Consider the following 14,791-nt stretch of genomic DNA (forward strand, 5'->3'; position numbering starts at 1 on the left):
TCAGAAATCCGCCTGCTTCTGCCTCCCAATTGCTGGGATTAAAGGCGTGCGCCACCATGATAGTGTCTCCTGTTGCCAGTAGGAAGCAGAGGTTGGCCTAGAACTCTTTGTGCTCATACTGCTTCTCTGTCCACACTCCCGCCCCCAGCTGGGATACAAGCTGCTCTTCCGTAAATTGGCCCAGAAGAGAGGATACTGAGCGTGGAGAGGTAGTCGGATTCCGTGCCTCTGGATCCTGCTGGAGCGGCGTAGGGTCTCTTGTTTCTCCCGGGCAGCCTCGCGCAGCAACCCCAGCCGCTGACACCAAACTCCGCTGACTGCGAGAAAGCAGCCAGGTTTCCCCGCCTTCGTGGCCCCGCCCCGGAAGTGACTTGAGGCCGGTCCGGAACCTCCCGGCGCTGCGGCTGCGGCGTCACCAGAAGAGCCGGAGTGGTCCGGGCCGAGCAGCCGCTGCCACCGCCAACGAACCGGGTGCCGCGCGGGGTCCAGCAGCGCGCCGGGCAGCCGGGGCGGGAGGGGGGCCCAGCGGTCGGGCCGAGGGCGAGGCGACGCGGACGAGGCTGAGCCCGCAGCGGGGCGGGGGCCGGGGGTCGGGCCGGGGGCGGCCCCGGGCTAATGGAGGCTCCGGAGCGGGCGGGCGGCGGGGAGCCCCCCGAGCCTGGCGGGCGGCCGGTACTGGGCCCGCGGGCCTTCGTCCCGCAGAAGGAGATCGTGTACAACAAGCTTCTGCCCTATGCCGAGCGGCTGGACGCCGAGTCCGACGTGCAGCTGGCGCAGATCAAGAGCAACCTGGGCCGGGCTGTGCAGCTCCAAGAGCTGTGGCCCGGGGGCCTCTTCTGGACGCGGAAACTCTCCACGTAAGTGGGCTGAAGCCGTCGGCGGGCCGGGCTCTTTTGTCTGCGCTGCTGCTGCTCAACTCTGTTCTGTCCAGACGGCGCTGACCTGGTGCAGGATTCCAGGGGCGCGGCCGAGCCCGGGGAGACCCAGTCTCCTCGTTGCTTTCTGTGGGACTTCTGGGTCCTGTCGGTCGCCTCTCACGATCAGCGTTCTGGTCCTTTCTCTTGACGTGCCAGGCTCTGGGGAGCCACAGGCGTAGCCGGGCATAAGGACGAGCGGCTCCCATTGGTTCTCCCTGGGGTTCTGCGCGTGGAGCTGCGGGATAGAGAGATTCGGTCTTTGGGGAAGCGACTCCCGTCCTTGCTTCTGTTTTTTGTTTTGCCTACCTCGTCGATCCACGCCTTTACACTTCTTACCGTAGGAAGTAGGGACAGTAAGAGGTTGTGTGTGTGTGTGTGTGTTGTGTTTTTCTGTGTTACTATGTTTCTTGGGGGTCTGGGTTGCTGTTCTGGCTTCCTGGATTTAATTGAAACGATTCGTTTCAAATGGACAGTCAGCGCATTCTCGGATTGAGTAGACGTTGAGAATGTTGTCTTAGAATTCTAGGAAAAGTGTATGTTCCTGTTGTGACATTTCCTCGGTCAAGACTTCGCTGATTCTAAGGCAAATAGTGAAGAGCGCTGTTAGGTTGATCCCGGGCTTTGTTGGCCAGACTGTGTGGTTTTGAGTTGGTTAGATAAATAAATGTTAACGTTAACACCAACTTTAGGAGTTCTTTTGTTTTCCGTACGCACTAGCCGCAAATTATAGTGTCATTAAAATTAGAGCTGGGGAAAAGTAATGATGGAGCAAAAAGTTTGGAGAGGTAGGTCATTTGCTCTATGCGCACCTTTACTTTGGCAGAACTTATTATATAAGATTTTGGCTGTTTTGTTTGGTACGCTACATATAATTTGGTAAGACTATGTTTATGCATATGGTTACGGATAAGTGATTGCACAGGACATGTCATTTGTGTTCACCAGAATCTGCTGAGTGAGCTGGGTGATGACTCAGGGTTTTATAATACAATAGTGGGCTGTATCTCTCTTCGGGATAATTTTTATGTGCTAATTACTGGGGAGACTTCTGACAAGTTTTTTTGTACTCTTCAACTGAGTGAAAATAGCTCTTTTACTTAAAAGATGCAAAACGAAAGCACTTAATTTGTCTTTCTTAGAGTGACCATAAAGTGTCACGATTAACAGCTCTGTTCACTGGATTATAAAGAAGTTTATGGTATTAAGGATCCATAAGCATGGAGATCAATGTAATCAAAGAAAACCCTCTTTTTAAAGGATTAAAATTGAGTTACTTTGTGTGTTCTCCTTAGGTGTTTGTGTAACTAGAGCACAGTAAAAATAAAGTTTGTTAGTCACTTTGATAGACTTGCCAAGGAATATTGTTTTCAGGGAATATATGCAACTTTTCTTTGGTGTATAATATGTGTATGTATATGTCAATTTGTGAAGACATCCAGCTTGGATTTATAAGCATAGTTAAATGTTTATTTTCCAATTTCTGGTTAATGAGTTTGGTAAATTAGCACTAGGCTTTGTTGCTGTTTTGGCTAAAGTAAACATATTACCAAGAAATATAATGGAGTTACCATGCTTGATGTGTAGAGCAGATTTGCTGTTTAGATGGCTTAATGGTGGTGACTCCTGTTTTATGTAACAAGTGCTGTCATGTAGACTTTAATTTTGGAATAGTGGTTAAATACTGGAAACTAATTCTTGAGATTGCATTGTCATGTGACATTTTGAATTTGATAGGGCATGCTGTGATCTTGGGTGTGTGTTTTTCTTCTGCAAGACGTATTAAGGTGACATGTTTGTTTATAGTTGTGCTCACCCTCCCCATTTTTAAAAGCCTAGTGTTTTGCTTAACATCTATATAATCCTGACGTGATCATGTTTGCTATGTTCTAGAAGAAATGTAGTAGATTTCATGTTTTCCTCACCAGTTCTGAAGATGTGAGAAACTTATTTAATCATGTCCTTTTGTTTGCTTGTAAATGAAATGAGAGTGTTTCCTGGGAACTGTTTTTGCTCTGATATTATACTATTTTGCTATTTATTAAATATTTAAAAAGGAGTTATGACACCCTCTCCCTCCCAGTAAGGTTTTAGGTAGGCTCGGCTGGCCTGGAACTATCCATAGGATGGCCCTACCCTTTGCTCTTCCCGATGATGGAATTACCAGCATGAGACACCATGGCTGGCTGGCTTTTGTTTTTGAGACAGGATCTCTAGTAGCCCCAGACCTGTTCCAAACTTGCTGCTCTTAACTCCTGACCCCTGCCTTAACCTCCCAAATGCCAGCCAGCAGTTAATCATTCAGAAATAGCAAGTTTACCTTTGACTTGATAATTGGTTCTTTGTGCCAGAACCTCATTTTTGGTTCTCATTTTTTAAAATGCAAAACTTTTTGCCTTGTACATTTTCAATATTTTTTACTCTATTATTATCCTTGCTATTGTTATTATTACTATTATTATTATTAATGTGCAGGGGCAGTCAGAGGACAGCTCTAAGGAACAGCTCTCTCCTGCTCGGCTTCCTGGGATCAAAGTCAGGCCTTTAGGGTTGTTGCCAAATGGCTTTTGCCTGAGGATCCATCTTGTTGACTCTGATATTTTTATTATGGAAAATATCGAACATATAGAAGAGGACAATAACATAATGAACACCACTTACCAGCAATTATTAACCCATAGTGAGTTGGAAAATTTGTGATTGATTTTACTTCTGAGTTCCCCCTCTTAGATCTCCATTGCTTTGTCTAAGGTTTACTATAATGGAGCCTCATGGACAGAGCACTTTTAAAAGGCGGATGTGTGTCTTGCTACATGTGCACTTGTGCCATACATGCTCGAATAAGTCAGACAAATAAAGATTTACCAGATGGATTTTAGGGCTTGAAGTCAGGTGATCAGGCTGGGTAGGAAATAACTCACCAGTCTAAAAAGGGTTTATTAATGATTTTTCATACAGCATCTTTTATCCTTTTAGAAATTAGACTCAGTTCAGGGGCAATAAGTATAGCATGGAATTACTTCTGTTTTAAAAATGAAAACACTGAGACAGATAGGTTAAAACAATATAGTAGAAGTAGCATTAATCTTTTTCTAATACTTTTTTTTTTTTTTTGGTTCTTTTAAAGGATTGAGAAGTGTTTTTGATTTGTGAGACATATCAGTGAAAGATTTCTGCCTTTTGGATGCTCCAACATGCTGTTTCTCTTAGTGTCCCGTTTATTGTTGTTGTTGCTGTTGTTCAGGACACACCAGCAAAGGAGTAGCTCTACCAAAAAAATTGGTGAGAAATATGATTTCTAAATGAAGCCTTTTAAATATATATAATTAACTCCTGTATTGAGGCATCAAGAAAGGCAGTCAGTAAACCATAAACAGTGGGATTAGATGGCCTGAAGCCTGAATACCTCTTGCGACAGGCATACTATCTGTTTTTGCTGCATGATTGTAGAATACCATTGTATCTGAAATGCACACCTAGTTGTGGTCCATGTCCCCACACCCTGTACCCCACCCCAACACACACACACACACACACACACACACACACACACACACACACGAGTGCTAGTTCTGAGACTCCGGGTCTCACAAACTACACAAGTATGTCCACCCTGAAGTACATTCTGAGTAGTGGTCTTCCTCCCACAGTCTTACAGAGTGTGAGGCACACTACCCAACTGTGAATAAATAAATGAATGAATGAACATTGAGAAGTGCTTTCCAATAAACTCATCTTCAGAAACCATTTTTCTATTTGTCAGCTTTCTGTTAAGTGGGATTCATTTGTAGTGACTCTTCTTTTGTTTGTTTTTCTTTCTTAAATTTTTGTTATTTAAATGCATTTTATACATCAAGCATATTAATGAGTATTTTGAGAATCAAATAATACATAAAAATTTGTCCAACTTTTATATGCATATCCTTTTATATGCTAAAATATCATTAATGATCATTTACTGCTATCCATAACTAAGAATCCTATATCTAATGTTGAATACTAAATTGTTTTAAAACATATAAGATATATAAAAATATAAGCTACATATTTTTTAAAAATCCTTTAAGGGAGGAAAGATTTATTTTGTCTTACAGTTTCATAGAGATTTCAGGGTTTCGTGGTAGGACAGATGGGAAAACAGGAGTTCACTGTCCTTTGTGTCACTTGTGGATGGCTGCTGCATTTCATGTGGCAATGGACTAGAAGGCAACAAAGGAATTTTCTTTCTAAGGAAAAAACCTATTACCTTTACTGCTGTGAAATGGGTGTGAGACTAGTATTCTACTGTAAACAAGATTTGTCATAAATGTTTCATGGTCTTCCCTTGTTGACCATTCAAAGGAATGAATATGTTAGCAATCTGGGCTGGTTTCAATAGGTGTTTAGTGGTTTTTGTTTTGTTTTGTTTTGTTTTGTCAACAATGAAATGTAGAGGTTTTCTACAGCAATACATTTAAAAAACATAAATATAGGTACATATTTTTCTTATTTCTCCACTTGAATGAACTTGATGTTTTTTGGAAGATTCTTTTTTAAAAAATAATTTATTTTTATTTTATCTGTATTGGTGATTTTCCTACATGTTTGTCTTTATGAGGATGTCAGATGCCCTGAAACTGGAGTTACAGACATTTGTGAGCTGTCATGTGGTTCTGGGAATTGAACCCTGGTCTTCTGAAAAAGTAGCCAGTGGCTTAACTTCTGAGTCACCTCTCTAGCCCTATTTGGAAGATTCTTAAAGAGTGAATGGATTGATTTACTTTTGCAGTGAGTAAATGGGGCCTAACCTTGAACATGGTAGGCAAGTATCAGAGTTACACTTTCAAACCTCTGAAAGAGCTTGGTATAGTTTGTGTTCTGAAGGCAAATCGAATACTTGCAGAGGTGTCAGCAAACAGAATGACAACTTGTTGTTAGCATGTAGCAGATGGAGTTCCTAGTTTATGTAAGCAGGGAAAAGTTACCTTGTGAAAGAAGCTGGGTAGGTACTTTTTTTGATACATAATCAAAAGGTTTTATCCCTCAGCTGAATAGGAACTCTCTGTTTAACAGCCATCCTCTTGCCTCAACCTCCTGAGGGTTTTGTGTGCCTTTGGCTCTATTATTAATCCATACCTTCAACCCAAGAACTATTTTAAGGCCTTTTACTTAAAAGTAATCTTTTTTATTTTTTTACTTTCACTATCCTCCACCCCCTTGTGTGTGTTCAGATGACAGTGCCCCCCACCCCCAGACTGGGTTGGAGGTCAAAAGGTCTGTTTTCAGCTCCTCCTTGTGAGCTTCAGAGAGCAAACTCAGCTAGCCCACCAGGCTTGGTATCCCAGCCCCTTTATGTACTGAGCTATCTCCCTGGCCCACTTTTTGTAAAAATGGGGGCTAGTTGGAACTTTCATTTACATTCATTGCATCATCTAATTTCCATATAATAGGATAAAAAATGAGAAAATAATCATTAAGAAACGTTTATTAGTAACTAAAGATGGACTGTTCATGACTTTTAATTTTATATAGATGTATACTGGATTATAATACATTTGGTGGCAGCAAATGGGTTTTTGGTGGTGGTAGTGCTGTTTAAGACAGGGTCTTTCTCTCTCTCTCTCTCTCTCTCTCTCTATCTATCTATCTATATATATATATATATATATATATATATGTGTGTGTGTGTGTGTGTGTATATCTCAGACTGTCCTTGAACTTGCTATGTACTCAGGCTAAAGCTCTTTTTTAGATAGGATCTCTGGAAACTCCCACTGGCCTGCATAGTAGAAGCAGTTCTTGAATTCTTGATCCTTTTGGTTTGTCTCCCTATGCTAAGATTACAGGTGGACCCCACTATGCTCCTTTGCTAGTCCACTTATCTTCTTTATTTTCCCTCTGTGGGTTTAAACCTAGAGCCTCATGCATGTTAGTTAGGCAAGTGTCCCTCCCCAGCCTTCCTTAAACTTTCTAAAAAGATTTATTTTATGTGTGTGAGTGTTTACCTGTATGAATGAGTTCCTAATAACCACAAAAAGTGTCAGATCTCTTAGAACTGTAGTTATTGGCAGCTGTGAATTACCATGTGGGTGCTGGGAATTGAACCTGAGTCTTTTGCAAGAACAGCTAGTGCTCTTAACCACTGAGCTCTCTCTCCAGACTCCATTTTACTTGTATTTTGAGCCAGCATCTCACTGAACTGCCAGAATTTCTTTGTACTTATTCTGTTGTTCTGTCTAGCCTTAAACTTGAAGTCCTTCTTCAGGTCTCAGGTTTACGGGCCTATGGAGGCCCTGCTTCAGAAATCTGTTTCATATGACTCAGTTTAGTGTTCATTGCTTATCACCTCCCAGTGAATTCGGAAGTTGTGGTTTGAGTATGTTTGGCCCATAGGGAGTGGTACTGTTAGGAGGTATGTCCTTGTTGGAAGAAGTGTGTCACTGTGGGGGTGGGCTTTGAAACTCTGCCCAGTGTGGAAGAGTCAATCTTCTGTTTGCCTTTGGCACAAGATGTAGAACTCTCAGCTCTTCAAGCGCCATGTCTTCCTGCATAGTGCCATGCCTCCTGGTATGAAGATAATGGACTGATCAGAACCAGTAAGCCAGCTCCAATTAAATATTGTCCTTTATAAGAGTTGCTTAGTCATGGTGTCTCTTTACAGACAGAAGTTAATCCTTTATTTAAATTTGACTTAAACTTAATTAGATCTACCAGTTATTTGGTAAACCTAGAATCTGAACCAAGTTCCTATGGGGTTTCTCCTGGTATTGTTGCCTATCTTGGCTGCTCTGGTTGGAGGTTTGTTTGAGCACAGGCTAGGCTAACATTGAGATCATATCTATAAATAAATAAATAAATAAATAAATAAATAAATAAAATAAGAGACAGATGTGTTGGCATTAAAGCCTAGCTCTTGAAGGTCAGAGGCAAGTAGATTTTTATGAGTTTGAAGCTAGTCTGGTCTACCTGAGTTCTAGGTCAGCCAAGACTGTACAATAAGACCCTGTCTCAAAAAATAACAATAAAGATCCCACAAAAGAAAACAACAACAACAACAACAACAACAAAATATCCAGACAGTGAAACAAGGGACTGAAGAAGTGGTTCAGTGGTTGAGTGTGGTTCCCATCACCCCCATCAGATGGATCACCATCCATAACTCCCGTTCCAAGGGATCCCATGTCCTCTTCTGAATCCCCTTCTATCCTCTCCCCCTCTCCCAACTTGTGTCTTTTGATGTTGAATAAATGTCCTCCCAACCTCCAACTTTTTAGCAGCATTGAACTTTGGAGCTAAAAGGAATCTTAGCGACTCTGGGATCTATAAACTCATTTTAAATAAAAATATTGTGATACTGGGCTGGCCTGTATGTGGGACTTTCTATACCCACTTAGGAAATTAGTCACGACACTCCTCTGCTGTGAGGTGCTGTGTGTGAGTGTGTGTGTGGGGGGTGCCCCCTGAACCCGTGCAGATGGGAGAGCTGACCCGGAGGGTCATGAGATTGAGAGAGGTAGTTCTGGCCCCTCATTGGCTATAACACACAGGAGAGTGGGCCCTATACTTCTACTGGGCAGCACAGTAGATCTGGCTTTTATGGAGGGGACAAAAGTGAGCCAGTCCCGAGGGTGTGAGCATGGGAGAGCTGATTCAGCCCCCTCATAGGCTTCATCACTTGGGAGAGTAGGCCCTGTTCCTTGACTAGGTAGCCCAGTGGGGCTGGCTCTGGAAGTGTGGATGCAGGTGACCTGGCATGAGAACAGGAGAGCTGTCCCTGCTTCCTGCCGATGTCCACATTGGGTGACCTAGCCAGAGCAGTGTTAGAGTATTTGTTGTGGTGGTGCAGATAAGGGAAAGCTAGCAGTCTTGACTAGCTCAGCTACCACCCAGGCCCACATCCAGTATTCTGAATTGGCCCACCCAAAAATCTTTTATCATCTGCGAATGGTTGAGATGTGGAAAGGGCAGAATCTTTGTGGCACAGGGTAATAATTGGATAACTGAGAGGAGTCTTGATCAGGATCCAGTATTGAGGGCATCACAGAAGCCACAGTCTCAAACCAGACCAATGACTCATTACAATAAACTTTGCAAGTGAAGATGTGAGGACAGAGGAATATATTGTGGGACACACTGTGACATACATGATATGTTTTCCATGCTTTGTTTTTGTTGTAGTTGTGTGCGTGTTTTATTTTGGTGGGGCGGTTGCAAGGGAGAAATGTGGTTATAAGAGGACAGGAAGGTGAGTGGGACTGAGTAGGGAGCATGAGGTGAAACACCCAAAGAATCGATTAAACAGGTAAAAGAAAAAAAGAAAGAAATTAGGCCTGGTGGCACACACCTTTAATCTCAGCACTTGGGAAGCAAAGAGAGAGTATCTTTGAGTTCAAAGTCAGCCTGGTCTATGGGAGGACAGTCAGAGCTGCACAGAGAAACCATATTTCTAAAGGAAGAAAGAGAAAAAGAGAAAGAAATTAAGTAGAAAGAAGTTCTCTGAGTATGATGGTTTAGGTAGTTTGAGAATAAGTTGGGCTGTATAGAAACTTGAAGGCTAGCCTGGGCTATTGAATTGGGGAATTATGTTAATTAGGAACTCACCAAACAAGCAAACATGGGCTGTAAGGTTTGGCTCTGGGGCTAAGGACTTCTGTGATGCTGCTGTGCACATCAGCCTACAGTGTCTGTTGTCTCCTCTTAGTGGTGAGGGAGCCTCAGATCTTTCTGGAACTTCAGCACCAGCATGTTGTTTTCTGTGATGAGGCAAGTGCTGTCTTGGAATCCTGTAGACAGTGATAACCGTCAGGGCACTAATCAGTCCCAAGTTCACAGCTTTTTTGCTACTGGCATGGCATGTTGTTTGTTTGTTGTTTTGTTTTGTTCTCAGCTCATAGAGTCAGCAATTACTGATTGAGCTACAAGAATACAAGAAATAATGTGAAGGTTGTAGATTGATTCTGGTATCTCTCTTTTCTTTTCTTTTCTTTTTTTTTTTTTTTTAGTTTTTTTTGACACAGGGTTTCTTTGTATAGCCCTGGCTGTTCTGGAACTCACTTTGTAGACCAGGCTGGCCTCGAACTCAGAAATCTGCCTGCCTCTGCCTCCCAAGTGCTGGGATTAAAGGCGTGCGCCACCACCACCCGTCTTCCTCTGTTGTTTGTCCACTTTATTTTCTAAATGCATCTTGAGCTCACCTAGACTGTCTAATCAGTGAGTTCCCAAGATTTCTGTCTCCACCTCTTTCTATTAACAGGGTAATATAATAGTCAGGGGCTGCCAAGCTTAGCGCACATAAAAGTGTGTGTGTGTGTGTGTGTGTGTGTGTGACACAGAGGCCAGGGGAGGGTGTCTGCATACTCTATTACTTTCTGCCTTCTTTTCTTAAAAAGTTTCTCACTGAATCTGGAGCTAGGCTGGCAGACAGAAAGCCCCAGGGATTCTGCAGTTGTCCTCCTTTAACTGTGCCCCTCACTCTTCAGTGGTAACTTAATATTTGGTCATGCCCTATTTTTGTTTTGTTTTGTTGTGTTGTGTGTGTTTTGTTTTGTTTTAATGTGGGTGCTAGAGATTTGAACTCAGGTCCTTGAGGTTGCTTAGCAGGCATTCTTAGCCACTAAACCATCTCCTCAGCCCAAACTTGCTTTATTTTATTTTGTGGGTAGGATCTCCTGATGTAATCCAGGCTGGGTTTGAAGTCACAGAAACTGCCTCAGCCTCCTAAGGGCTAAGATTATAGGTGTATAGCAACATGTCTAGCTAGTTACAGAAACTTTGTGACAGCCAAATTTCCCGAAGACCACAGATATCCTTTTATTATTAGCTATATGTCTGTGCAAAAGAAAGAAGGCTTCTTGACTGTAAGTCTTAAGGTAGAATTTAATTCAGTAAAGCAGATTTCAGAAAATGTCTTTTAATTTGGGGGATTTTAATGTGGGGAAATAGAAGTGAATGAGTAAATGAGCCATATAAATATTAAATTTATACTCAGGAGCATCAAACTGAAATGGTTAACTTTTGATGCAGTATGCCTCAAGGCTGTTTGTTATTTATTCTTAAGTTTCCATTGCCTGGTGCATTTCTAGCACATAAATAACATTTAATAAAACATTCAAGAAATTGTTTCCTGTAAATTTTTTTAGAGTGCTTGCTTAGAATGCACAAAAATTTTAGTTCTTGCTCCAGAGCAAAATAAAACAGGCCATCACAGTACATGTCTACAATCCCAGCACTCATCCTTGGCTAGTTGGAAGAAGATATTTCCTTTATCCATAGTTCAAGAGAGAAATAACTAGAAAAGAATAGTAGCATTAAGGCCAATTTTGCTGAGTAGTATATTGGAAGCTGTCTTTTAGAACCAGTTTGTTTAATTTGACCCAATTTTATTGTTAGTTTGAAGGCTTTTTTTTTTTTTTTTTCAGAAGAGGTTTCCATTCTTGCTATGTAGCTCAGACTAGCTGTGATCTCAAATGCTCCTGTCTCATCTTTCCAAGTGCTAGCACTGCTGAATTTATAAGCTTGTGCCACCATGCCAGGTCTCTTATTTAGGAGCTATTGATAGATTTGTTTGTTTTTTGAGACAGTCTTAATTTGATCCCAGACTGGGCTCAGAAGTCACTATGCAGTCAAGTAGAACTCAAATGCATGACAGTTCTTCTGCCCTAACCTCTGAATTGCTGGAATTACAGATGAAAACTATCACCTGATAAGATTTCAGATATAAAAAACAAAAGGTCAGTGTGTGTGTGTGTGTGTGTGTGTGTGTGTGTGTGTGTCTGGCAGCAGGGGTGGGGGGGTCGTTGGGGGTTGGGGCAAATCAGAAGACAACTTGTAAGAGAATTTTTCCCTTCTTCTATTTGGGTCCCAGAGGATTGTCTTCATGACCCATCTTGCTGGCCCAGTTATAAATAGTTTTACTGTTTTGAAATAACATTGCCCCTCCCCCTTCAAATTAAATTAATGGTTTAATGATAATATAAACTGTAAGCCAGGACATTTTCAGTAGCAAATCAGGGAATAATATGATTTAGAGGAGTCCTTGGAGTCAGAATGTGTTCAATGTTGCTTTATTGGTGACAATAATTAGAACTTTATAGTCTAGTAATTGGGTTTGGGGATATAGTTTGATTGGTGAATTGCTTGATGGCACCTAAAAACTGGTCGTGGTGAACTTGTCTAATTCTGGCATTGGAGGCAGGAGGATCAGAAGTGCAACCTCATCATTGGCTTCTTAATGAATTGGAAGCCTCTCTGGGCTCTAGCTTCTCTGATTCGTGGTTTTATTTTACTAGTGATATATATATCTGTATCACCAGTAAATATATATATATTAGTAAATATATATATTAACTTTAAAATTCCTTGTAATAAAAACATTTGATGACATCATGTTGTTTTATTAACTAATTACTGTTCTTGGTGTACCAGGTTTTTCTGAGATTAAAAATCTAAAAGTATTTGGTGACATACTGTGAAGATGTGAGGGGGAAAAAGCTGGAAATACTTTTGTGTTGTCTTGTCATTTTTACTGTGGGAGGATGAAACATGATGGTTTGTCATTTGTATGTTCTGGATTGGTTAAGGAATGGTCTATTCAAAAGTTTAATAATAATTACTAAGATTTTTAAGTATTTTGAGATATCATTTATTTGTAGTCTTACTGAAAACTTAATGTGAAAGTTTAAGTTGAATTTAAAATGATGGTTGCTAGTCTTTACTTCCATTTTTAGAATCCAATTTCTTGTTTTTTTTTTAAGATTTATTTTGAATTAAGTATGTTTATGTTGGCTATGCATGCATGTGTGCACATGCACACAGATGCTTACAGAGAGGGCACAGGACTCCCTTGGGGCCAGAGTTAGAGGCAGTTGTGAGCTGCTGACATAGATGCAAGTTACCAAACTCAGGTACGCTGACAAATTACTTTGACTGGTGAGTCATTTCTCCAGCCCCAACAGGGTTTATTACAATTTAGTAGTCCCAGTATTTTTGACAAACTTAAATCTAAAATGCTTCTTAAAAATAAACATTGTAAACAGTTCCATGATTCTGCTGCAGAGATCCTTTCACTATATTTCTTCCCTAAAGATTAACCTATACTATGTGTTTCTTTTTTTGTTTGTTTGTTTTTGTTTTTGTTTTTGTTTTTCGAGACAGGGTTTCTCTTTATAGCTCTGGCTGTCCTGGAGCTCGCTTTGTAGACCAGGCTGGCCTCGAACTCAGAAATCCGCCTGCCTCTGCCTCCCGAGTGCTGGGATTAAAGGCGTGTGCCACCACGCCCGGCTGCTACTATGTGTTTCTTTTCTCATTTTATCTATGTCTTTTTTTGCTGCTCAGTTTATTTTATTTTAGCTTTTGAGATTTGGGATGGTTTCATGTGGACCAGGCTAGCCTGATATAGATCAGGATGGCATTGGATTTCTATTCTTCTGGCCTCCACCTCCAGGTGCTGGATTTTTGGTGAGTGCTGTAATCCAGTTTTATCTCATGCTGCGGTGGAACCCAAGCCTCAAGTATGCTATGCAAGACCTCCACCAACTAATTCCCTATCATATCACTTTTGATACCATAGATTAACATCACTTATTCTTTAAAATGAAATCATAATAGGCATTCTTGGCTGTTTGGTGGTTCTTCGTAATTTGGACAAGGTCTTCTGTAGCTCATGAATGAAAATAAAAAGGAAAGGGATAAAATAAAAAGGAATACTGTTCCTAGGTATGGTGGAGGAGAAAAGTTTATTGTAGATATAAGGAAGACCTAGTGAGAGGCAGGCATATCTGGGAGAGTCCAGGATAGTCATGACCCTGAACCATATGGAGAGATGGGGAGTGCAACCAAATATAGCAGTTAGGAGGTCAAAGGTACAAAAAGGAGCAGGAAACCAAAATGTCTGATTTATATTGGGAAGAGCCTCTGGGTGAATGGCAGCCCAGCCCCTGGGTTGGAGAGTTCAGAGTAGAGGTTGGGGTGTTTTAATGTGCTTTTACTGCTTAATAATGATGCTTACTATCTTACTGAGAATAACGATGTCAAATATCTGCTTGGTAGTCATCTGAATGAGCTCTTTTGAAAGGTACATGTAGTGATGAGTTTAGCTACATTGCTTTGTGCTCCTGGCTGGTCGCACGAGGGTGCCCAGGAACTCTTTGGATCTGTGAATGAAAGACACACTCATTAGATTATTTTTGAAATGCCCTGGCTAACTCAAAGGCCAGGCAGTTCTAATCCTCCACCTGACTACCATAGATTTTCCTCCAGTACTCCTAACTCAACACTCTGAAAATCCACGATCTACCTTTGTTGCCCTGTGCCTTCTGGGCGGCCCCCTACATTTTGCTGCCCCCTTTGGGGGCCACATTCCTTCTCACCTACATTTTGGATGATTTTCCTTCCACAGCTCTAAATCTGATCTGTCACCCTAAGAATCAAGGAGATTCTTTCTCTCCTCCCCTCTTCCGAGTCTTGGCCTGAGCAAATCTAAGGGTTCCACTCCATCTCCCTCTGCCCAGCCATTAGCCGCTAGCATCTTTATTGATCGATCAAAAACCAATTTGGAACAGGGACCTTCAGCGTTTGGACAAGCAGATTCCCAATTAAATCAAAGCATTAGGACCAATCCCCAACAGGTACCTGCCCTTTGAACTTTTAAAAGTTGTCTTTGTCTTAACAGTTTGCAGGGTGTGTGTGTGTGAGTGTGTGTGTGTGTGTGTGTGTGTGTGTGTGTGTGTGGGTGTGTGTGAGAGAGAGAGAGAGAGAGAGAGAGAGAGGAATTTGAATATTCATTCTTTGTCAGATATGTATTCCAAGTATTAAGTTGGACTTTTAATTTTTTTTTCATTTTTTATTAGGTATTTTCTTATTTTACATTTCCAATGCTATGCCAAAAGTCCCCCCTCCCC

General features: G+C 41.6%; 1 protein-coding gene across 2 annotated transcripts in view; it reads left to right on the forward strand.

Moving 5' to 3' along the window:
* Positions 1-418: 418 nt before the first annotated feature.
* The window catches only part of Psme4 (proteasome activator subunit 4), a 104,945-nt gene continuing 90,572 nt past the window's right edge, over positions 419-14,791 (forward strand). The window contains exon 1 of one of the 2 annotated variants that reach the window (XM_021178408.2): positions 419-857. In XM_021178408.2, coding sequence (XP_021034067.1) covers positions 616-857 — 242 coding nt within the window. In that variant the 5' untranslated portion in view covers positions 419-615. The remainder of the gene's footprint in view (positions 858-14,791) is intronic. The other variant, XM_029483959.1, reaches the window with a different exon arrangement.

This window comes from Mus caroli, chromosome 11 (assembly GCF_900094665.2).
Source record: "Mus caroli chromosome 11, CAROLI_EIJ_v1.1, whole genome shotgun sequence".
Taxonomy (NCBI): Eukaryota; Metazoa; Chordata; class Mammalia; order Rodentia; family Muridae; genus Mus; species Mus caroli.